The following is a 26,498-nucleotide window of genomic DNA, read 5'->3' as shown; positions in this document are numbered from 1 at the left end:
ATGGAATGGTCATTAACGAATAAAGATGGAGAAAGGAGATGAGAGAAGAATAGTCCAGGATAGAAGGGGTCAAACCTTGTTTTTTTATATATACAATGTTTTTATATGGTTTCTTGTCAATTCGAGGGTGCTGATTCCGAATCTGAATGATGCCACTCGTGTAACCTTGAGCATTTTCTGCAAATTGGCAAAATCCAATATGGCCGCCAAAATATTCAAATTACCCTTGAAAATCATAAAATTGTCCACACATTGGCTTTAAAGTACATGCAATTGTGCTGCCGGAGTGAAATAATATCTGAAAAAATGATTTTTGTCAAAATATTTATTTTCTTGATATCAAAATGGCCGCCATCATAGACCCCTGTACAATATGAATGGGGAAAATTAATTTTTACAAAATTGAGCACTGAAATGCAAGTAATTATGATCTATGAGTGAAGCAATGTCTGTAAACATGATTGCTAACGATATATATCATTTGTTATGTCAGTTATGTGATAAATCCTGTATTTTGATATTCAAAATGGCCTTCAAAAGCCCTAACACTATTATGTACGATGTGAATGGTGACACAAAAAAATCACAAGAGTGAGCACTAAAATGCATTTTGTTGAGATAAACGAGTGGAATACTGACTAAAAACATTATTGTTAAAATTTATTATTTAACATGCCATGTATGTGATAAACCCTGTATTTTGATATTTAATATGACCGCCAAAGGCCCTAAAATTATGATCTACGATGTGAGAGAGGACAAAAACAATCACAAGGTGAGCACTAAAACGTATTTTTTTGTGGTTAGTGGAATACTGTCTTCAAATATAATTTGCAACGAAATATATTAATCGGGTTTCATATTTGTGTTAAATATTGTATTTTGACTTTCAAAATGGCCGCCAAAAGACATTGACTGTATTATGTACAATCGATCTGGGAAACCAATTATCACATGAGTCAGCACCATAACATGCATATAATTGTGATTTAAGAGTAAAATATTGTCTGAAAACATAATTCCTAACAAGATATACCATTCATTCTGCCAGGTAGGTGATAAATAATGTATTTTGAAAGTCAAACTGGCCGCTACAGGCCCTAACGGTAGGCCTATTATGTACTTTGTGAATGGGAACATATAATTTTAACAGAATTTGGCTTTGCTTGACTAAATGGTGTTGCATGTATGAGTGAAATATCGTCTGAAAATATGATTTTGTAACCAAATAGATCATTTCTTATGTTATTTAGGTGATAAATGCTATATTTAAATTTCAAAATGGCTGCAATATGTTTCTTTGTGGAAATTATCTTTCCCCATTCAAATTTTACATATTAAGATAAGGGACTATGGCGGCCATTTTTCATTTTTAAAAGGCTGCATTCATCACCTTTATGACACAAGCTATGATATATTTCGTTAGAAATCATTGGGTTTAGACAATACTTAACACTTAAATCAAAATTAAGCCATTTTCATAGTAAAAATTTTGTCAAAATTATCTGTCCCCAGTTACAATGTACATACTACTTTGGGCTATGGCAGCAATTTTGAATTTCAAAGTAAGGCCTTTATTACCTTCTCAACCATTATGTGATGTATTTAGTCAGAAATCATGTTCAAGACCAAATTTTACCTATACATCACATAGTTACGTGCGTTTTTGGTTCTCATTCTGGTGATGATTTGTTTCCCTATACGCATATTACAGAATTTGTAGGGGCTTGTGCGGCCGTTTTGAAAGTCAAAATACAGTATTTATCACCTATGGGAGAGGAAATGTTATATTTCATTAAAAAAATCACGTTTTCAAACAATATTTTCCTTATACAACAGAATTATATGGATTTCATAGTCAGGCAAATCCTAATTCTTTCAAAAGTATTTGTCCCCATTTACATTGTAGATAATACTGTAAGGGCCCATAGGGGCCATTTTGAATTTTACAATACAGCATTTATCTCATGCATGTAAAATGAAATGATATGTTTCGCCAGAAATCATGTGTTTAGACAATATTTCACTCGTATAGATTACAATTACATTCATTTTATTGTTTTTACTCTTGTGAAAATTAGTTTCTCCATTCGCTTTGTTCATAATACAGATAGGGCCTATGGCAGCCATTTTGAATGTCAACATGCAGCATAATTACCGAAATTGCAAGGGAAATGATATGTTTCGTTAGAAATCCTTGTTGTCAGACAGTGTTACACCAATATTTCGCAGTTATTGGCATTTTAAAGTCAAACAAATTCAAAGGTTGTGAAAATTATTTGTCCCCTTTTATATATTGTACACAGTATGAGGGGTCTATGACAGCCATTTTGAATATCATAATACAGCATTTATCACATTAGATAGTATACAAATGACATAGTTTTGTTAATAGTCATGTTTTCAGACACTAGTCCACTCGCAGGTCACAATAACATGCAATAATAGTGCTCTTGTTTGAAAAAATATTTTCCCCATTCATATTCTACATAATAAAGTATACAGGGGTTATGGTGGCCATTTTGAATATCAATAAAATAAATATTTTGTCAAATATCGCTTTTCCAATTGGTATTTCACTTCTGCACAACAACTACATGCATTTTATAGCTAATGTGTTGGCAATTTTATGATTTTCATGGGTAATTTGCATATTTTGGCGGCCATATTGGATTTTGCCAATTTGCGGAAAATGCTCAAGGTTACAAGAGTGGCATCATTCAGATTCGGAATCAGCACCCTCGAATTGACAAGAAACCATCAAAAAACATTGTATATCTAAAAAAACAAGGTTCGACCCCTTGTCTATGGGGCCTATCCTGGACTAGAAGAGGAAGGATCATATGAAATAAGAGCTTCATGGAGAATAAAAAGAAGAATAGTGAGGACGAAGATCAAAGGAGAATATGGCGTGATTTCCATAATGTCGGGCGAGGGTTAAAGTTGATATCAAAGGAAATAATACCAACACAATTGTTTGGTTATGACGTCATGTAAAGCGTCATAAATGTTTTATTAACTACCATGGCAGTATGTGGTGGTGCCTAGCAAACACTCACAGATCTACACTCTTTCACATCTGAAAATAAATTTGAAAGCATTTAACGACACACAAGAAGGAAATGATAAGACTTCCTGAAATTAGATCACTATCATCTGTTTTGTTTTGTTTTGATATTTTGTTTCCTCCTTTCATAACATAGACCAATATGCATATCACTCGTTTTATCGTAAACGTGCATTGCCATTTATCTTGGTCTATATTTATTTGGTCTCAGTCCCAATATTGTCGAATTCTAGTTCGTCTACCGTTTGTCACTGGTCCTTACCATTGGCGGCGGAAGCCACAAAATTTAGGGGGTCCACCTGAAATTTTGGAATGGACACAGATAATTGGACAAGCAAAAAAAAAAAAAAGGTTATCAACCAAAATTTTAGGGGGGCACAACAATTATAGGGGGGTCCACCTGAATTTTTTGGGGACGCAGGAAACAAAATTGACAAGCCAAAAAAAAAGGTCATCAACAGAAATTGAGGTGGGGGGTCCGTCCCCCACCTCAAGTCTAGGGGGACACGGCCCCCGCCCCCCCCCCTCCCCGCTTCCGCCGCCTATGGTCCTTACTACTTGGTCTAAGTGTCATTTCCATTAACCATTTTGTCTAATGTCCAGTCAGGCTTATAACCGTATTTCGTCTAATATTACACTCGGGTCTAACATCAATTAGACTGTTACTGTACGATTAGATATTAATCGTTTATGAACCAAATTTTCATTTGACGAAATGCCAAATAATGAAATAAATATATAGACGTATGGTGGATATTGGACAAGCTGGTAACGAAATTACACATAGTCCAGGTGAGCATTAGACCATAGGCGGATCCAGTGGGGCCGATGGGGCCCGCCCCCCCCCCCCCCCCATCGGCGGAGCAAAAAATAGGGGGAAAGCAAGAAAAGAAAAAAAAAGAAAAGGAAAAATAAGAGGAGGGAGACGAGTGAATAAAATAAGGTCAGGGGAAGACTTAGAAGATAATTTTAAAAAATATTTCATGTCACTATATTGAATTTTCGCTCGCGCTTCGCGCTCGCATTGCCTGTTCGATGAGAGACAAATCTTGCTCAATAGGCTGATATGTAGCTAAAAAAATATCAAGTTATGAAGTCCATATACAAAGCATATTTTGGCTCGGACATCGAGCTTTCATTATTTTGTTTGATTTACAGATAGATTTTTTAAAAAGTGATCCGTAATATGTCCGTTTTATGGTGGGAATCGCATTGTTTGATTTGCCAATTAGGCCTACATATTGTCTATGTATATTCCATAAGATTATCAAAATAGGTGTGATTGTCAAAAACAATGGCCTATATATCAGCTAGCGCTGCGCGCTGGCATTTTGATTGGTGAGTACATGCATACCCATATTAATTCTAAAATAAACTACTTAAAATACTCCTTTTATGACACTAGTGTATCAAAAATTTCGGCTCGCGGTTTGCGCTCGCATTAATTGTTCAAAATATATCAACCCATCAATCTTATTCATGAATACAAAAGTGCTTAATATATTCAGTTTTCATGCCTCAACGTTAACAAATTTCACGGAATCATTAGGCTTATTAGCTAGATTAATAAATATGATAATAATTTTTTATGAATTCCTGATAACTAAATTCCCTTTTTCAGAAAGGAATATCGACAAGTTTCATATCGCGTTTAGGAAGCTTAGCGCTCGAATCATTTATTAAGTGCTATCCACATCCACTTCATAATTTCCTTACACATCAGTGCTTTAAATAGTGCTTAAATTCACCCTTTTCATACCGAAATATCAAATATTTTCAGCTCGCACTTTGCGCTCGCGTTATCGATTCCTATGATAAAAAAAGAAAATAATATATTCAGAATGCCCAGATTTTGCCAAACTCTAAAACAAGCGCACGCATGTTTATTGAGATACACAACTTGGTCTTTATTCAAAATGTGCTAAAATCAAATTATCCAGCTTCAGATCAGAATATCAATTTTCTGTTCGCGCTTTGCGCTCGCATTATCAATGTAGGAAGATACCAAATTGCTCATTTTTTTCATGATTTATAAAACGAGGTCAGAAATCTCTTTTTTTTTTGCTCGCGGTTCGTGCTCGCATTAATACCGTTAATGATTAAAACAAAAGTGCTTAGAATGTAAATTTTTAAGGTCGGAATGTCAAAAATTTTCAGCTCGCGCTTAGCGCTCACATAATTTATCGTTGAAATATGCATCGTCGTAATGAAATAACTGCAAAACATTCTCAACAACTGCGTTTTCGATCAGGCTAGAACGCATATTAAAAAATATCCAGAATGTCTAGAGTGTTCAAGTTTTAGGACAAAATACATGAAATTCCGCTTTCGCACTATTCATATAGGGCTTATGAGCCCTTTTACACATTTATGTTGTTTTATAAGAATAAAGCTAAGAAATGACTGTTATAGGACCGAAGTGTTTTGCCCCCCTCCCCCATTTTTCACGAGCAAGAAAAAAAAAGGAGAGGGATAAGGGTGAAATATGATGTTATTTTCTAAATGTTATTTCAAATTCTAAATCTATCACAAACTTGGAGTTTTGTAATAAAAATGTCAACATTTTTTTGCTCGCTCGATTCGCTCGCTCGCAACTTCTTATCAATTTTACGCGATACGCCACATCGAGCCCCCTCAAAATTTGTTGGTCATTACGCCAATGGGACAACCCCTTCAAAGAAACAAACAAAAATCAACTTTGAGTGGCCGATCGGGAAAATATGGGTGAAAAAAATATTGTCGGAAGCTGGATCCGCCCCTGTAGACCAACATATTATGATTAAGCTAACAGCTATGGAGACAAGGGCGGATCCATGATTTTTTGAAGGGGGGGGCACATTTTGCCAAAGAAAATTTTACAAGCAAAAAAAAACCTCACTTGTATGAGCGACATATTCCCATGAAAAAATATATGCTGTGACTTTCAAGAGGAGGGGTGCACACTTGTGTAAGAACGGCATATTTACATTAATAAAATTTGATTATGGCTCCCAAGGGGGGTGGGGCACGGATCTGATATGCCCCCCGGATCCATCAGTGATTAGACCAAATTGATAATAGTTGAATTGGAATGAGCCATTAGCGTACATAAGGGGGGGGGGCAGGGGGCAGACTGCCCCCCCCCCTGACGAGTCACAACACATGCAAGGGACGTATCTCTCCCTCCCCCCCCCCACCTGACGAGTCAAAACTGATTCCTGACGAGCTAAGTGGGCCCCTCCCCCCTTTGGAAAATCCTAGGTAGGCCACTGGAATGAGCCATGGCGGCATCGGCCGATCTGAGAATAAGACCACCTGTTTGTAGACTGAGTGGATAGAAAACCAAGTTTATCATTTACCAATACATATTGAGAGAACACAAAGAGGTTAACAAAAGTCATGACGCAAACTGCATCATTATACTTTTTCTGATTTGTTTGTGTTTTTTTCCTAGTGAAAATAACCAAAAGGTGAAATCACAATAGAAATGCGGAGTGAAAAAAGCTTGAAAATGATGAAGAGCTATTACTATATGTCAAAAAGAAAGATGGTAGAAAACAAGGTATTCATTCATGAGGGCTCCAACATTTTTTGCTAAGAACTGTAATAGATTTCGACATTATTTTCAGAAAATGAAATATTTCCACTTTTCCTTTCCTTTCTGTTTCGCTTTTTTTTTTCTTGGTCGTGGAAATTTTTGGTGTACAGCCTGGTGGGGAAGGGGCATGGGCTGGGGGCCATGGACTGAAACAGAATCATCAGGGTCCCGTTTCATATGACTTGTCATGATAACAAATAAAGAGTATGTACATGTATGACAAATCTTTGCTGTCAGCCAATCAGATTTAAGGATTACAGTATAGCTTTAAACTGTTACTGCAATTTTTTTTTATTGCAACAAGTTTAATGAAACGGGCGCCCGAATAGCCTCAGAAGGTTCTATGTTGCTCCAATCAATGATGGTCCCGGTGGGGGGGGGGGGGGGGTCTGAGACGCGTACCCCTCTATTATTTTTAGAATTATCTGAAGCTTAATATCAATGGAGTAAAATCCTAGGAAAATATGCCTATAGTCACCTCCCTTATTTTCAGATTTGCTCTTTGTGGTGCCTCCATTTCGAAACCATGAATCGGTGATGGATCCAATCCGGAAGGGGGGGGGGCGGGGGCGAGCCCCTCCATTATATTAGGAATCATGCATCCATTATAAAGCTGCATATTTAATGGAAATTTAAAATAATCACCTGCCCCTCCAATAATTTCAGATTTGCTTTTTGCCTATATATACCTCGATTTCGAAATCTTGGATCCACTATGACCGGACCACTCCTATATAGGCCTACCCTAGCTTTTCATCAAATGAACAATATGATAAGCCACTATTATTTTAAGTTAGACATAAGCTGGTCCTAGATCTAGATCGGCACCTCAGACCTAGCTCTCATATTATATATTTTTATGTTTATTCAAATCATAAGGTATAGGCGAGATCCAAAATTTCATGAAATTCTGGAGATGGGGCGGGGGTCCTGCACTGCAGACTAGTCACTTCACCCACCCGTGATAATTATCGTCTTTTTGATAGGCTGTTTTATTTGATTATATTTAATTTGATTTGAGCCTAGTATAATTTACATATTTGAAAATCGTGCAAAGAAACTTTCAAAAGAAAAAAGAAAGAAAGAAAAACATATAATTTTACCTTTGTTATAAGAGGCCAGTTATTGATTTGAATATGTATCAATATGTTTTAGGGTTCAACATGGAAAATTGTTAACCATAATTTGTCAATATGTGACCTTAGTATTTTAATGTTTCTTAACTGTTATCTGTATAGGGACCCACTATATTTCTATCTATATATCTCTCTTTGTATTTCGTATTTATATGTTTGATTATTTTGTAACTTTGTGTTTCACTGCAATTGCCCATAAAAGTGCTTGTAAAATTGAGAATGATCCAATATGTTTGGATTTTGATCAATAAATATGAAACCTTTAACTTGAAATGAATCTGGGCCGATCGTACTTTTACTGCCCCCCCCCCCCCTTTCTCGGCGCAAATATGAAACTTCTCCTTGTTACCCTAGCTCGAACCAAATTTGCCCCCCCCCCAAAAAAAAAAAAAAAAAATGGGATGCAATTCCATATAAGCATTTTTTTTGGGGGGGGGGCGGGGAGGGGGTGAAGATAATAAAAATCACGAAGGTGCATGAGAAGTTTTGATTGAAATTGACAAAAAAATGACCCTACGAACTATGACCCATCCACCACCGCCCCCCCCCCCCCCTCCCCCGGATCCTGCTCCGCCACGGGGGAGTCGATCATGCAGGGCTCGCAACCAACATCTATTCTTCTCTCATTTGGAATCCCGTCTGGAATTCCCCAGGAACTTGGTCTCAAAGTTAGTCGCTGTGCAGGATATAGCTATATACCTAATTTAAATCGATTTAACTAGCCATGTGAAGAGGGTTCAAATTTAGGGCTTTCGACCTTTGTCCAGAGACGAGCAGTACATTATCACGTGAATGCACAAGAAGAAACACCGGCGTTCTCCGATCTATTGTGTTCACTGCACGAGGTCTGCAAACAAACACTACCTCATCATGTGACTCGCTTCCGCGCTATAAATAGCACATAACGTAGGCCTGCTAGTCTTACAATACAAACACTTTCCACATCTAAAACAATTTTACAAACTTGTTTTGAGCACAAGTCTATCTAGGCCGATCTTGAGTTGGGTCAGAACAAGAAAAAATACGGAAAATTTGATTTTACAACTTACTTTGCAATCAGTAAACTTTTTGTTTTTAATTTTAGACCTTCCTTCAGACACTGGCGCATTACGCACTGACTAGAAATATATGTTGTAGACTAGTCCACCCGAGTCAATCGATCTTTTTCGGACGCAGTCTTGTTGTCTTTCATGAAGTACATGTACAGTGACTAAATGACTTGTCTGTTTCTGATAACCGTGTGTTATTATCAGTACAGTGGTGTTATCATATCATTTGATCATTGAATAGCAATACTATTCAACGCTTTGACGTAATAAGTGGTGGATAATATTGGATAACAGTGGTCATACAAGGTGTACGTATAGTGGATTTTATGTTGGACGTACGTGAGCAATTAGGGGTTTTATGAGAACCTTCGAAACAGAATATCAGACTCAGAGACTGAAAACAGGAGAAGTAATTCTCGGAAGTTAATTGCACGACCCATTTCAAGCATAAAGGAAATTAGCATATCCTAGATAATTTCTTCAACAAGTGGTATTTTAATTCAATGCAGCGCAATCATATGGATCCGGATAAACCACGGCTGGTGGACATAGCGAAAGGGACGGCTAACATGGCTAAGGTCGGCGGATCGGGACTGCCTTCACCGAGTACGTCTTACCCTTACCCGCCGAACGACTCCGGGGCCCAACCCATTCAATACCCCCAGGCATCGGCTCCTCGAGAGGACCAGTGGGATGGTTACCAAAACATGCATCAGTCGCAACTACAGCAAGAACACGAACAACCACAACAGCAACCTACAGTTGCACTCCCCCCACCACCTGAACAAAAGTTGGAACCACACCCACAGCAAAATCCACCACAGGCAGCAACATCTTTCCCGCCATCCATGCCCCATCAGGCGCAGGCTCCACAACAAAACTCAGATCCCGACCCGACGTCAGAGTCCAACCAGGGTTTGATGTCAAAGCGACCCCCGATTAAAGTCGAGGAAAAGTCCCTCCTCGAAGCTTACATCCTGTGCCTCCCCCTTGGCTTTCTGGGACTGCACCACTTTTACTTGGGACGAATAGGCATCGGGTTCCTCTACTTCTTCACTTTCGGGGTGTTTGGGATCGGGTGGATCATTGACTGGTTCAGATTGCCATGGCTCGTCAAGAAAACCAATGAGAAGAGGAAAGCTGATGCAGAGCGTGGCTACATCCTCTACGGAGGACCATTTGATGAACTGTATGAGAGGAGTCTGTGCTCCGCCTACTTGTTCTGGCTACCCCCTGTTGGTGTTTTTGGTGAGTACATCGATCAGCCCGCCACCATCAATTTCATCTCCAAAAAATTAATAAATAACATGCAGCATGAGGTCAAATATTACTCATAATCATATGCAATATATATCATGACGCATAACGCAATACACTGTAATTTAATTATTGGTTTAAAAATTCATGATTTTATGAACCCTTACATTTTGACTCAGTATATCGATGACAATCTGATGATGATGGTGAGGATGATTGTGATGATGACAAATAGGATGGAAGGTGATTGTGATGATGATATTCAATTCAAGCAAATGATGGTCGACGATAATGATGACGATGCACTGGGGATGATGGTACTAATAATGATGGATTGGTGGTGATGATAATTCGATATATGACGGTGATGATGAAGATGATGGTGATGATGGTGATGAGCGTGATGATCGATGATTCTGATGGTGATGATGATGATGATGGTGATGATGAAGATGATGGTGATGATGATGATGATGATGATGATGAAGATTACGATGGTGATGATGAAGATGATGATGGTGATGATGATGATGGTGATGCTGAAGGATGGTGATGGTGATGATGATGATGGTGATGATGGTGATGATGATGATAATCATGATGGTCATGATGATGGTCATGATGATGATGATGATAATGATGATGGTGATGACAAATGGGATGGAAGATGATCGTGATGATGGTATTCAATTCAAGCAAATGATGGTCGACGATAATGATGACGATGCACTGGGGATGATGGTACTAATAATGATGGATTGGTGGTGATGATAATTCGATATATGATGATGAAGATGATGGTGATGATGGTGATGAGCGTGATGATCGATGATTCTGATGATGATGATGGTGATGATGAAGATGATGGTGATGATGATGATGATGATGATGAAGATTACGATGGTGATGATGGTGATGATGAAGATGATGATGGTGATGAAGATGATGATGATGATGAAGATTACGATGGTGATGATGGTGATGATGAAGATGATGATGGTGATGATGATGATGGTGATGCTGAAGGATGGTGATGGTGATGATGATGATGGTGATGATGATGATAATCATGATGGTCATGATGATGGTCATGATGATGATGATGATAATGATGATGGTGATGACAAATGGGATGGAAGATGATCGTGATGATGGTATTCAATTCAAGCAAATGATGGTCGACGATAATGATGACGATGCACTGGGGATGATGGTACTAATAATGATGGATTGGTGGTGATGATAATTCGATATATGATGATGGTGATGATGAAGATGATGGTGATGATGGTGATGAGCGTGATGATCGATGATTCTGATGGTGATGATGATGATGATGGTGATGATGAAGATGATGGTGATGATGATGATGATTATGATGAAGATTACGATGGTGATGATGGTGATGATGAAGATGATGATGGTGATGATGATGATGGTGATGCTGAAGGATGATGATGGTGATGATGATGATGGTGATGATGGTGATGATGATGATAATCATGATGGTCATGATGATGATGATGGTGATGACAAATGGGATGGAAGATGATCGTGATGGTAATGGTATTCAATTCAATCAAATGATGGTCGACGATAATGATGATACATTGTATGATGACGATGCACTGGGGATGATAATACTGATAATGGTGATTGGTGGTGATGATAATTACGATATGATGATGGTAATGGTGATGATGATGATGATGGTGATGATGGTGATGATTAATGATGATGATGGTTGATGGTGATGATGATCATGGTGGTAGTGATGATGCTGGTGATGGTGGTGGTGGTGATGATGAAGGATGATGGTGATGATAATGTTAGTGATGATGATGATGGATAATGATGATCATCATCATCACCGATCAACATGATATTTATATCTATATATGTAGTTTTTTTTTATTTTCTGAGAGCAGATCCAAATTTTGTATTAAAAGTTCTTTTAATATTCGTAAAAATGATTAATATACCATGAAAGATAGCTTCTCTTGACTTCAAACATCCTATAACATTTCTGTCGTGGAATTTATTAGTGATCTTATATTAAAGAGTGGAACCGGTTACCTGCTGATTATGATATTAGGAACTGTACAACTGTTTATCGGTTTAAAGTACAATGATAAAAGATATCTCTTTGATAATCTGGGTTAAATCTAGTATAGAAATTGTTGTTCTATAAAACTACGAGTTATCACGTAGCTGGCCAGCCCATTCGTGTGTGTGCGTGTGTGAGAGAGGGTGTGTATGTGTTGCATATTTGTTTTTGCTTTTTTTTCTGTACATATCTGTATTTTATTCTTATTATGTACAGTATGTTCCTTCATTGTTTACATCCCAGTTTGAGTTATTGAGGGCCCCACTCACAAGCTCTACTCTTTAGGGGTCCTCGAAAACCTCTCATATATATTATTTTTGTATTATCTGTTCATTGATTTGTACTTATATGTCTAGGTTTTTTTTTAAATAAATTTAACTCGAACTTGAACCTGATCTCGGGGCATCGTCTTACAAAGATCACAATTGATCCCATCAATCTCAACTTTATAGAAATCCATCCATATTCATATTTTTTCTATAATAAATTTGCACAATCTCTAATTAGTAAGCGAAGAGAATCACACTGAATCTCCAAGAGAACGATGTATGTATGAATATACATCATATCTAGAAATTAATGTGAACAAATTTACATAATAGATGTTGACATTGCTGGCTTACCATAGTTGTGGTTGATTGGATCAATCGCAATCTTTGTAAGACGGGGCCCAGATGTAAACGGAAAAGCCATGTACATGTAAATGGAATGTCTAAAATTTATTTACTTCATGTCCAAGTCCTCTCTTTCTAAACAATTTCTAAACATGACGTCCAAGCTTATGTCGTAGTTTCACTTGATAATGATAAAAAAAGATAATCATAATAATAATGATAGTAATAGTGATAATACTTGTTAATAATCATCTTTCCTTGAATAAACTTTCAGGAAATATAATATCTGTCTTACAATGCTATAAAGAAAGGCATATATATGAAGGAAATATTTGAAGTTGAATTTATGATTACCATCATTAAAAAAGAATCAGGTAATAACTGATTTATAATTTTAAATATGATTTCTGTTTTAAATATACCAGAATAGAAGTCATTTATACCTGCATATTTGCTAATGGTTGTACCAAAGACTACATCATGCAATTGAAAGACAAATTTGAAATGGTAGACATTCTCGTTCTTTGCCTGCAGGCGGTCATCACTACTATCTTGGTCGTTTTGGTTATGGTATCGTCTACAGTCTGACCATGGGTCTCTTCGGCGTTGGTTGGCTCTTCGATCTATTTCGCATATGGATCCTCACACGGAGAGCCAATCAGGATATCCGCACTTTGCGCTCAGGACGCCCTCTGTCGTTGAACCCAAGCGAACGGATGCACCTTGATGATGCCTACTCCCTTGCGTTCCCGTTGGGATTCCTTGGACTGCATCACTTCTATATGCGTCGTTGGATGTTCGGCGTCATTTACTTCTTGACTATGGGTTGTATGGGTGTAGGTTTCTTGGTAGACTTGTGTAGGATGCCGTACTTGTTTTACAGGAACAAGGAGGAACTGAAGAACAATGATAAAAGATTCCACGTGGATGATGCATATCTGATGTGGTTTCCTCTAGGGATCCTGGGAATGCACCACTTCTATCTTCACCGTTGGGGATGGGGCTTTGCCTACTTCTTCACCTTTGGTCTATTCGGCATTGGTTGGCTTATTGATATATGCAGGATCCCGAGTCTTGTCAGGGTTGCCAATGAACGCCGAGGCAGGGAGAGTCTGCTTAGAAACCAGTACAATACAAATGGCTCTACGACATGTCACTGTGAGGGCGCCGTCCACCCTGATCATGGCCCAGAACAGGCGACATCATACCAGTCCATCCCGGAGACACCCGGACAAGGTACCATGTTGGTATATGCATTCCCGCTCGATCAGTACGGACACCCCGTCTGGTCGGAAAGGTCAATCTGGACACAGGACGCAAGCGGTAGAACCGACCCCAGTTCAACGATTCCGACGCATTGGCAACCAGGGGCGGACGGTCCAGGACCAACCGAACCGCCACCACCCTACACACCGAGTAATAGTACAACAAGCTAGTATAGCATGATGAAATAAGTTTCTTCATAGACAAAAACCAACTTGACACTCTTGACAACACTTGGTGAAACTTGAGTTAAAGATAAATTCCAGTTTTGGTAACGATCTAAAAATGACTTTTTACAGAATCTAATATAATGACCACCTAAGTGTCTGTTTGTATGAATAAAAAATATGTGCCAAAGGATTCTGGAAGAAATTGTGTAATTGCTGAGAAATAAGCAAAATAAGCGCGGATTCGGTCACTTCCGTCGGGTCTTTATTTTAGCAATAATAATACACTGTCCCACGTGTGCCTATCTGTGTTGGTGATCTTCAGTGTGAACATTTTTCAGCGTAGATTTCAAGATTTCACAAAGTTCAGTTTATGTAACTGTACCTGATCTAGATCCTCGATGATATACTGACAATTAAGCCTTGTTTTACAGACTTTCTCATGAAATCAGTGTTTACTGCAAATACTGGAATTTCTCTTTAATGCCTCCTCCGGAACATACAGACAAAGGCATATATTGAAACGAAATCTAGAGACGAAAGACGGATAACAGAACAAGCCAATGTGTGTGATAGCCAGGTGGGTGTTGGTAAGAACTAGTCTTCAGGCACAGACCCTGATTGAAACTTTGATCAACAAGTGTGTCTCCACGCAAAGACTAGCACATACATAACTTGCTGAGGGCCTTCAGTACACAAGGCATGAGGCTGCAATTCAGACCCTTTACTCGAGTGAAGGGTTTGCACAGCAGACTAGGTAAGAATTAACTACGGTGTGTATTTAGTATAAGTAGTTTCGACCAGCGAGAAAGAGAGAGAGAGAGAGATTGTGGGAGAGATGGTGAGAGAACGAGAAGGGTTAAAGAGATTGAGAGACGGATGGTGGGAGCAAGAAAAGGGGTAAAGAGAGTTACAGAAAGAGATGGGATGAAACTGAATTGGAAAGGAGTTACAGGGGCATGTACAAATGTCATTAAGATAATATTACCCGGACTTTAATAATCATGTTTTGCAAGTGTGTTATATAACATAACTTTAAGCTGTAGATAGCAAATATAGTGTGTACTTTCATAAGATTAGTCAATATTTACTTATGTATCTAAGTACTTAAAATGAACTTCAAACGGGTGATATGTCAACATGATTGTGTTGACATAGAGTGGTCTAGATTAGAGTTAGTATACAATGCAGACTGCTCCACCATCTTGTTTGAGAGGGGGTGGGGTCGCAGAACTAAAAGTGTTTTTATGTGCCTCTTGGTTTATTTGCGAGGTATTTTTTTTTTCATTTTAAAAATAATAACTTTCTTTTAAGGAGAACGACTTGCCTAAATAATGAAGAAATGGTAGCACAAATGTGCCATGTTCAACGAGAAGGGTGAAAATGATAAAGCACTATAGTATTTAAATGATCGTACAAAGGTAGAACGTAATACGTCGAAGGATTACCCATTACACGGGCCGCGGAACGGGGGGGGGGGGGGGCTGGCTTCAGCCCCACTGTTTTCCAAAATGCACCTGCATTATGGCTTGTACTCATTGCAAGTCGAGTAATTTAAAGTGACTTAATAAAGGGGCGAAGGTTTTTTTTAAAGTTCTATTCGTAATGATTGCAGATTTTGATCCCCCTCCCCACAGTAAAAAAAATTCATCCACATTGTGAACAGGATTGATCGCATAGGCCCGTATTCTGAAGTCAGGTTTAACTTAGACCAGTACGGTCTAACTCTGTGCTAAAATTATGGGAAGCCAAAAGTGTCAACAATTTTATTAAGTTGTATGTTTATTATGTTTACTGTGCTCTTTCCTGATTCATCGATGGTGAAGACAATTATCTTTTTATACTTCCTAGACAATTATGAGTGATTGGAGAGCCAAATGAGCTGAAATATGATATCTCTACTGTTAATGATTTATGTAACAACTGGCTATCCATACTTAGACCACAACTTTAAACCTGAGTTTAAGTTAAACACGACTTCAGAATACGGGCCATAGGGTTGATTTATTTTTGTTCTTGTTTTACTCTATTGCTGACTCCATTGTTAATTATGTACAAGCAATCATTAAAAATCATCTTCACAATCAATTGCTAACCCCTCTTTTACGATTCCCGGGTTTCTCGATCGAAAAATGGGAGGAAACAGCAAAGGAAGCATGCAATTTATTATTTTACATTTTATCATATATTATTATATACATTTAAATTCTGTTTTCAAAGAATGTGAAAATAAGGATTGGCTGTATACTTAATGTGTTAAATAATCATTGCTGTAAATTATTCTCTTCCAAGATACTTTTTATATATGTATGATAATTGATTGCGATTAAAACAAAATAAGAGAAAGATAATGATATTATTTTCAGCCTGGGTCCTGGAGTACTCCGTTTAATTCGTCGTATACCGATAAGTACCGGTATTTAAGATGAGGTTGATTATAAAGAATGATGGTCGTAATTCGTCACAACTCTTTCAGTATCGGTCAAATAAATGATATATTACATGCACTCAAAAAGCATCATCATTTTGTTCTTCATAAAAAAGAGAGAAAAGTGACGACTGGAAATGACAGCGTGTTTTCTGTTCTTTTGGGCTGAGGTTTCGGATACGTATCACGATCTGATGACTGCATTTAGTCATCAGATCGTCATTATGTCGATCAAAGCCATGGGTGTCGATCAGTGTTCATGGTTGGGGGATGACTGACAAAAAATGTTCTCCATGAGGGATTTTTTTCTCCAGTTTAGGGAGGGGGGGGGGGTCATTGGCTTAATGGGTATAAAATCTTTAGGGTCTGACAGGCGTGAAGAGCAAAATATTTATTATAAAAAAAGCTGCGAGTGAGCGAAAAAATGACCTCTTAAATTTAAAAATCTAATTTTGTGATAGATTTTGACGTGATATTTTTAATAATATTGATTTTAATTATTTTTTTACCCAAGGCCCTGGGAAAATTTTTGTTGAATAGGGGTACTGGTTTGGGGGGAAATGAAAAAAAATCACTGCAAAAGGGAATTAAGGTGATTTTGGTCAGATAAAAAGACAAGCCATGGTTTCACCCGGCCTCTTTGGGTGTCCCCCCTCCCACTTTTTTTTACAAAACCGTGTACAAAACTTCGAGATGACCATCTGATTGTGAATTTTGCATGGTCAGCACACCCTCCCCCCCCCCCACTTCAAAACCATTCCCCGGCCCCTGAACTATAATGTTTGACATTAAAGTAATGGGAGGGGGTGATAATATATAGGCCACCCCACCTGATATATTTGGGGGATATATATCCCCCTCCCCTGATCGACACGCACGGCCAAAGTCATACCAGCGAAACAGACTCTAGACCGGCCAAAGCTATTAAGTTATAGGCAATTTTCTTCTCCTTTTCTTTCTCCTCCTTATTCTTATTCTTCACCTTCTTCCTCTTTTTCTTCTCCTCTTTCTTCTCGGGTCACAGGTCAAGACCTGTCCACACCGGTCCAATGAAGACTAGATCTGCGGAGCATTTCAGAAACATTTTCATGATTTTCATCCGACTAGTAGTCATATCTGACACCTTTCACTGATTCTGATTGGCTGAGATGCATTTTTTTTTTCATTTTTGCCCTTCCACAGGGTTCTTTATTTTTTTAAAGCATAATAATACACATTTAAAATTTTTCAGACAAACAGTAGATAAACATGGTCTATATACATAATTCCTAATACATAATAAATCTTGTCAATGATTCCTCAGAATCTAAAATCGCGAAAGTGGATACTAAAGTTTTTCAAATTCTGTTACAAATTGTGTCACAAAATCGAAAATGCGGAACCGGGGATATGTTCATCTCCCCGGTGAGGAGCGCATGTGCTCGGGTGTTTGAATATTGTCAATGCTCATAGTGAATTCAATTTATGTTATTTATTAAAAGGTCCGAAAACAGGGCCCCGTCTTACAAAGAGTTACGATTGATCCGATCACTCACAACTATGGACGGCCAGCAACGTCATCATCTATTATTCATGTTTGTTCAAATATTTTCTAACTATGATGTATATTCGGTTACACTTCGTAATTCCGAAGGTTCTTTATTCCGAAGGTTCGTAATTCCGAAACACGTAAATTGCCTATACCTCGAAATTCGTTAATCCGAAAACGTAAAAGGGTTCGTTAATCCGAACATTTGTGGCGTTATTCCGAAGGTTCGTTATTCCGAAGGTTCGATAATCCGAAAACGAAATAAAGTTCGTTGTTCCGAAGGTTCTTTAATCCGAAAACAAAATAAGGTTCGTTGTTCCGAAGGTTCATTAGTCCGAAAACGAAATAAGGTTCGTTAATCATTTCGTTTTCGGACTAACGAACCATCGGAATTTCGAACCTCATTTCGTTTTCGGATTAACGAAACTTCGGAATTACGAACCTCACTTCGTTTTCGGACTAACGAACCTTCGGAAATACGAACCTTCGGAATAACAACCTTCGGAATAACAACCTTCGGAATAACGAACCTTCGTAATAACGAAGCTTCGGAATTACGAATGTATGCGGAATAGGTTTGCATTAATTGTTTTCTTTAAAATTCACTGTGCTTTTCTTTGTTTACAAAGGACATAGTGCAAATTTCCTGTAGAAAAAAACATGACACTGATGGATTTCCATAGAGTTACGATTGATTGGATCAATTGTAAATCTTTGTAGGACGGGGCCCAGATATCAACCCAACATGATCATTGAAATGAGTTTTCTATAAGTTCCATTTCCATTTAAAATGAAATTTGTGTTAATTCAGATTAACATGTCAAAGTTTTTAGATTATATAGTAGCTACTACATTCACATCTAACAAGGTAGTTGAATAAAATGTATACGTGCCAACATTCTTGTCAATATCGTGAGATGCAATGTTACTATGGTAACTGTCGGATAAAATGATGACTTGACGGATAAAACGTCCGACAAGTCCTTTCATGAAACGCTCCTCGAGCTTTGGTGCAAATTAAAAAGGTTGGACAAAAAAATTAAGGCCCAAATTTTAACCATCACGGGCAACATATACTGTCTACACAACTATTGGTTAAAATATGTCCAAGTTAGGTAATAAAAACTAGTAGCTAGGTAATAAATTTGCTCAATTGGATAATAATCGCCAAGAATAGTATATATATATATTACCAAGATACATTACCCAACACAGTGGACAGTATGTTGCCCAACATTTAAAGTGTGTACTACATCTCAAATGGCCAAACATTACAAAATTCACGTATAAAACACTACTTTTGATAACATTCAAAGTAAATGAGAATTATTTATCCAACATACACAGATTAAGAGGAGAAAGTAAAGATAATTTTTATGACCATTTCTCTCCTTATTTCTCCCCTCCCTTTTTTTTTTGGGGGGGTTACCGATGTTTACCCATCCTGACGAGCTAGGTTTGTCAGTTACGATAGTGTTGCGCACTCATATTGACATTTTGCTCTAAAGTTCAGCAGATTATTTTTGCTTAAAACCATCTCGTAGAAAAAGTCAGTGAAAATGTACAATAAAAAAAATACAACCTCTAATATATTGTCAGTATTATTGTCCGCCTTCCCCTCGGACCTTTACCCCAACTTTCAACAGTACACCTCTACCCTTGTTCCCCAGCCCCCGTTGTGTAATATCAGGGGCGGATCTAGCTTTTTCTTCCAAGGAAGGGGTTCGACCTCGATATTTGACGAGCACACACAAAAAATTAAGGTAATTTGGAATTGGTTCAAAATGTTGGTCATTACTAATTTTTTACATGGCAGCCCAAGCGGGTGGTTTAAATCTCCTAGCCCCCCCCCCCCCCCCCCCCGTAGATCCGCCACTGAACATACTTGTTCTCAGCAGGCAATATTAAACGCTAGCCCACTGTTAACCCTTGTGACGATGGTTGGGTCACCATGGTCATGTTATAGACGTGAATGTCCTTGATATCCCCGGTGACGTCAGTCCTATACCCATCTATTCCTCTGACGCGGAAAGTCTCCCCGACTCTCACTGCTGTCACGTTCGACAGGGGGACTTCCCCAAGGCCACCTGCTCCCTTATTGGTCGTGAAATAGATGGTGGAGTCGTAGACGGTGATGTGCATGACGCGACTTGCAGGCCATCGGAACACTTCCCTTTGGTCACTTCCATCTGGCCTAACAGATTGAACCATGTTATACTTGTAATCGGTAAACAGGATCACAGAGTCTGGAGACAAAGAATGAAGGAAAGAAATAAGAATTATTGTTGTTTTTGCTGATCTTATTACCATTATTATTACTATTGTTATTATCATTATTTTTAATTATTATTATTACTATTATTATTGTTGTTATTATTATCATTATCATAGTATATTATTATTATTATTATTATTATCATCATCCTTATTTACTATCATTTTGTTATCATTATTATCAATATTATTATTATTCATTATTATTATTAATCATTGTTATTATTATTAATTTTCACTGTTATCGTTATTATCATTATAACAATAATAATGATAATAAAGCAATTACCTCCTATTCCTCTCTGATAGTAGAAGATACAACTTGCTGCTGTACCGTTTGATTCCGCTATTATGATCTTATTCTCTCCGTTCAGATCCGATGACTTCACAAAATACTGTTCCTTCCAAAACAATTTCCTTCAAATAATTGATAATTTAAATATACTGCAGGATAGGTTATCGAAAAGAATAGCTCCTCAACAAGAAAATGCATTGCTTATGAAATTATATACCTGTTGATATTTCGTATCATTGGAAATATATACATCGAAAAACACTCACTCCCCATATCATAAAGAATAATATTCGAACATTAAATTTGGATCTATTCATGTTAATGAATATGTTAGGCCTTATCTCACCACAGGATGAATATGAAAATAAAGATCCATATTTCATTTTTCGAAATAGAAATTAGATAAGGAATTCCTCCGAAAATTCATTTTGCCCAATTGCTTGTGGGCCCGGCAGCCGCTGTGCAGCTTGCGCCAGATCGACGTTTTTCTATCCATCAAATCGTTGAACACAAAACATTGTAGCAACAACTTCCATCTTTTAACGTATTTTGGTCTGACCAAGGAGATATCTCCTTGGTCTGACGCGGACCGTGTTTAACTCGATCCCGACTTCCCGGTTGTGACGTGGATACGGTACCAGCTAAACCAACACACCGGTGAAGGAGACGTCTCTAGGACGTCTCAGAATCTACTATCACGGACAGGTCTCCAATTAACATGGGATATCTTTCGGTCGAACCTAGGAGACGTCTCCTTTTGTGAAATCTTTCTGGTCTCCCACAGAGCCCCGTTGCATAACTATGATATTCAACCAATAGTAACTACCATGGTCAGCCAATTAGAATCAAGGATTTCAACGAATTACCAGTATGACAAAGTTGCTATAACATTTATTTTTATGCAACGGGGCCCAGTTCTCCGTGCCGTCTCTGAGAGGTCTTTGAGACATCGCATGGACATTGCGGAGATTTCCAAGCGGTTTGAAATGTAATTATTTTCCGCGACGTCCCTACAACTAATGTGGATGTGTTGGAGACCACGCGGAAATAATACGAAAACTGGAAAAAATAAAAAAATAAATAATGATAAAAAATAAATAAATAAAAATCGAACATGTTCATCGGAATTAATGTCTCGGAGACATTGCTGAGATGTCTCTGCAAGTATCCAAATGAGCCCGGGGGCCAGTTAAGTGTCTTGCAGAGCCCCATTAGATTTCTTGTCGATGTAATCATAGCATACCTATTCACTCTATCTACAGCTATCCCAAGGGGGTAATAGGTATCTTCTGTCAAAAGTTCCCGATCGCTCCCGTCAAAGTTTGCTCGTTCGATACGGCAATAATCAAAATACGTAGCCCAGTAAATCTTCCTCTCCTGAAACTCCAGCGTGAGCTCTCCACTAGACAGGCCTATCATGAGAAACAAAAAGGTAGACCTCTCGATTACGATACATAGCACCATGTCGATTGCCTGAGACCAGGTCCGGGGGGGGGGCACTTACATTGACGAGTGGATACCATGCGCGACCCAAAAAAACACGCAAAAAGGATGTATTTTTCAAAATAGGACACGTTACGTCCGTAACGTAATAAGGGTGTCAAAAACACTAAAACAATGAAAAGCTACGTGTTTAGAGTCAAATTTGCGAGGGTATAACAAAATAATATTTTTTATAAAGGATGTACTTTTTGCCCAAACAGTCAACACTGGTACGTGTTTAAAGTACGATTTGCGCGATGTGTGGGAGGTGGGGCCGTACTAAACCCAATGATGTAGGTAAAGGTAAAACTGACGTCCGTGACATAACAATTAAGATATCACTGCACTTGTTTAGGTGTTCAATTCAGGGAATACTTGTTTCCAAATCTTGATAAGGGTAGGGTTTCACACGCCAATACTTGTTAAGGGGTGCATTGTCAGAATATGGAAAGTATTTGCTTAGGGTGCTTTTCGAGACCCCATGGATTGGTCCCCCCGGGGACCAGGTCCATGAACAAACTGTACAAGATATACGCTGCAAAAAAATCCGGTGTTGATTAACCACCAGCCCGGAATCCACATAATATTTTCACACCAGACTTAGAAGTATTGAAACAACACCAGTTTGGAATCAAACCGATGCTGTTTTAATACAAATTGATGGTGTATAAACACCTATCTTGTGTAAGACCAAAACCAAACTGGTGTTGTTTAACAATTCTCTGGTGTGGAAGTATTATGTAGATTCCGAGCTGGTGGTAAATCCACACCGGAGTTTTTGCAGTAAACAACGAATATAGTCATGATAACTCCATGTTGATATACATGATAAAGGACATAAATTGGGTTATGACATCATTCAGATTGAGAGTAAGATGTGGTGCCATGGGCTTCTGCTGCTTATGATGGTGCTCACTGGGGGATATGCACGGGGGGGGGGGGCACAGTCAACTCGTGCCCCCCCCCCCCCTTTGAGAGGCACAATAAAAATTTGTAATGTAAAATTGCCGTTAAAACACAAGTGTACCGCCCCTTTTGAAAGTGAGGACCTTGTTTTTTGGGGGTGGGGGTTTGCTTGCCAAATTTTTTTCGCGGACGAAATGTACTTAATTCTTGATTGAAAACCTTTATTTTTTTTGGTCAAATTTTGCATCGGGAAAATGTGCCCCCCTTGAGAATCCTGGATTCACCCCTGAGGGTGCTGATACCAATGCTGCTGCTGCTGATGGTGGAAGTGGAGATGATGATGCTGTTACTGCTGGTAGTTGTGATGATGATGATGATGAAAAAGAAGAAGACGAGAGAGAACCGAATAAAGAAGTACAAATCTTTAACAATAATTTCAAAACTCTAATCACAGGACGTCAAATCGAGGCTTACCTGTCAAATTTCCAAGGATATTTTCAAGAAAAGTTCCGTCAATCGTGGCCCTAGAGATGGTCTCACTGGTCCTATCTGCCCAATAAACCATTCTGTCCTCTGGATCGTAAGCTATGGAATGGGGATTCTCCATTCCATTTATAGGGAGCTCGGTGAAAGGAGTATCCAGAAGAGACTTCCTTGGCTCCAAGCTACACGCGAAAATACTATTTTCCTTGAGAAGAAAGGCAATTGACGAATCTGGGCAAATTAAGGTAGAGATTATTTTGACAAAAAGGGACTGTTATCATGATTAGTCCCAGAATACGCTAATTCGATATGACTCATATTTCATTACTTAAATCATGTAAATGTTGAATCTGTGTCTAGGTTAAAACGATTGATAGAGAACGTGGCGTCAAGATTTTACCCATTGATAAGTGGTGTGGGAACATGGATAACGGTCAAACGTCTACAAAATGACGTAATATTTTGCTCTGACGGAGCAATGTGTAGCGGTGAAGTAGGTCTATATTTCGTCGTGTAGCACTTTTTATATCATACTAAGTTTATATTCAAAATATGCATACATTTTGAACCATTGAAAGAAATTGTAACAGTGTAGTGAAATCATTTATATGCCAAATGGGTGATGATGATTTCATAAAACTGCGCCTTGTTCGGTCGCCCCTCACGCTCTTAAAGTGTACAGTGTTATAACGTCTTTGGTCGCAGCCCTTGCAAAAGTAAGTTTTTTTTAAGGAAACTCGACCGAGAATGGGAATGAATGTTTGAAAAAGATTTGAGATTTCATTCCTCGATTTTTTTAAAAACCTTTCCCAGTTGGGCGATGTTCACTGTTTTCATGGTGTACAGATATTAGATAAATTTACGGTTTATAACGAATAGTCCTGAAAAGGACTGTTGGGTTATCTTTCTTGGCTGATTGAAGCTCTGAAAAGAACTCTTCATCGAAGTTTCACCAGACAGGACGAGCAGACACTAGAATTCTTAGGTATTTATAGGAAGATTGGTGAACATGATGGTCATTTAAGTTTACCAAAAGGAAGCCAGTGATTGATTAGTTCCTGAGTGTGTAGTTTATAGAGCTATCAGCCGGATTAGAACTTCTATTTCACTTACCCAGTTCGCATTGATGTCCCTTATAGCCTGGGAAACAATGGCATCTGTATTCATTGACAAGGTCCTTACAAGTCCCTCCATTTTGACAAGGGCTGCTTTCACACTCGTTGATATCTAAATAGGAAACCATCGATATCTAGATCACTTTAAAGTCTGAATTGAAAGTATGTACTGATACACACATCCTGAACTCCAGCTCTCCCCTCACTCTCACACCAACACTCAACGCACACATATAAAACACACACACATAAACACAACCAAGTCTTACTAAAACCCTATTTTGACATTTCAGCACAATCACTTATACCCCTTTCATAAACCCATCCTCCAATTAGCCGCCTAAGAGTAATGCGGATAATTCAATAAAAATTGCGTTCACAAACTCCGAAAATAATCCGCACTATTTTTACGAGCGCCCGTCCTGAAAAAGGCGGATAATCGTCATGACAACTGCACACGCCCCCTCCGATGCGGTTGTGTTGGAAAAGGGTGACCTTGTGACCGCACCATGGCAATTATCCGCATTATTTGGAAATGCGTTCATAAAGTCAAAATCTGGTCCCGATGCCGATATTATGCGGATAATTGCAGCATCAAAATAATGCGGATAACTCTGGTCCTCCTCCGATTTTACGACCAAATTATGCTGCTATTAGCCGCATAATTGGGTTTATGAAAGGGGTATAAATTATTCAGCGCCGATAGCATGATAATTTCAAGGAGGTTTATTTCAAATTTAAAGTAGACTTCTCTTTCACACACACGTATACACACGCCCGCCAATCCACCCCCACATGCACATAATCCCTCAACCAAACCCAACACACTCCTCGCACACTTAACTTAACTCATGCACCAATGAGTGCACACATTCATATAGCTTTCCATACATACGCATACGCTAAGCATATTTATAATATAATACAATATAATAACTAGTATGATATAATATTTTCACACATATTTAGAATTTTCCCTATTAAGGAAAAGTAAAACATTCAGCACATTCATTTTCTGCAAAATGGTATTCAAGTAACATGTAGCTAGAAGAGATTTGAGAATAAAACGGCCCTCTGGTCATGTAAATTTAGAATATCTTTCCAGATATTTCCTATGTTTAAAAAAATACTATGTCAATAATTTGTTTGAAAAATCATGATTCCTTTTATCCAGAAAGCCCTGATTTTGAAAAATTGAATGAAGAATATATTCGGAATTGAATATTTCATATTTCATCCATTTGGGTAATTACTCGGGGAGTTTTTACACATTTCATTCATTTATTTTATTTATTAAAATACCATTACGGGAGAACATGTTCAGATAAACCTCTATGTTAGCATGGTTTTCATAGCAAATATATATATATATAAGATAACTTAAGTTCTACAAATATAATAAATTGAATACATTGAATTTGACAAATCTGATCAGCTGATCATGCCCCATGTATTTATAATTTTAAAAAATGGTAGTCCGAATCAAGGGGTGGCTGTTATATATTTCTGTCAATAATTCGATCTTACCAATCTCGCACGTATGACCTTTGAACCCACTTGGGCAGACACATTCAAACGAGTCCCCTGACTCAGTGCACACTGTGTGATAACTGTTGTTCTTGCACGGATTACTGTAACACACACTCGTATCAACTCCTCTGATTGTTGTGACGTCACCAATGTAGTCTGTAGGCACTGTGAAGAAATCGTTAAAACGCAAATTATTTAGTGTCTGATTTCTAGCATAATT

The 26,498-nt window shown here is 38.1% G+C and overlaps 2 protein-coding genes across 2 annotated transcripts in view; one reads left to right on the top strand and one right to left on the bottom strand.

Moving 5' to 3' along the window:
- The first annotated feature begins 8,920 nt into the window (after window positions 1-8,920).
- Window positions 8,921-16,744, top strand: LOC129267285 (uncharacterized). Its single transcript, XM_054905009.2, has 2 exons — window positions 8,921-10,077; window positions 13,342-16,744. Exons 1-2 carry the CDS (start codon window positions 9,333-9,335, stop codon window positions 14,241-14,243), a joined length of 1,647 nt encoding a protein of 548 aa, XP_054760984.2. The 5' UTR covers window positions 8,921-9,332; the 3' UTR covers window positions 14,244-16,744.
- Window positions 16,745-20,062: 3,318 nt separating this feature from the next.
- The window catches only part of LOC129267287 (nidogen-2-like), an 8,157-nt gene continuing 1,721 nt past the window's right edge, over window positions 20,063-26,498 (bottom strand). The window contains exons 1-4 of the mRNA XM_054905011.2: window positions 23,625-26,498; window positions 22,006-22,174; window positions 20,757-20,884; window positions 20,063-20,439 (exon numbers count right to left, since the gene is read on the bottom strand). The exon at window positions 23,625-26,498 is cut by the window's right edge and continues 1,721 nt beyond it. Of these exons, the coding sequence (XP_054760986.2) occupies window positions 20,105-20,439; window positions 20,757-20,884; window positions 22,006-22,174; window positions 23,625-23,757 (765 nt within the window). The 5' untranslated portion in view covers window positions 23,758-26,498 and the 3' untranslated portion in view covers window positions 20,063-20,104. The remainder of the gene's footprint in view (window positions 20,440-20,756; window positions 20,885-22,005; window positions 22,175-23,624) is intronic.

This window comes from Lytechinus pictus, chromosome 8 (assembly GCF_037042905.1).
Source record: "Lytechinus pictus isolate F3 Inbred chromosome 8, Lp3.0, whole genome shotgun sequence".
NCBI lineage: Eukaryota > Metazoa > Echinodermata > Echinoidea > Temnopleuroida > Toxopneustidae > Lytechinus > Lytechinus pictus.
Note: the sequence above shows the minus strand (reverse complement) of the source record. Positions and strands in the feature narration are given on the sequence as shown.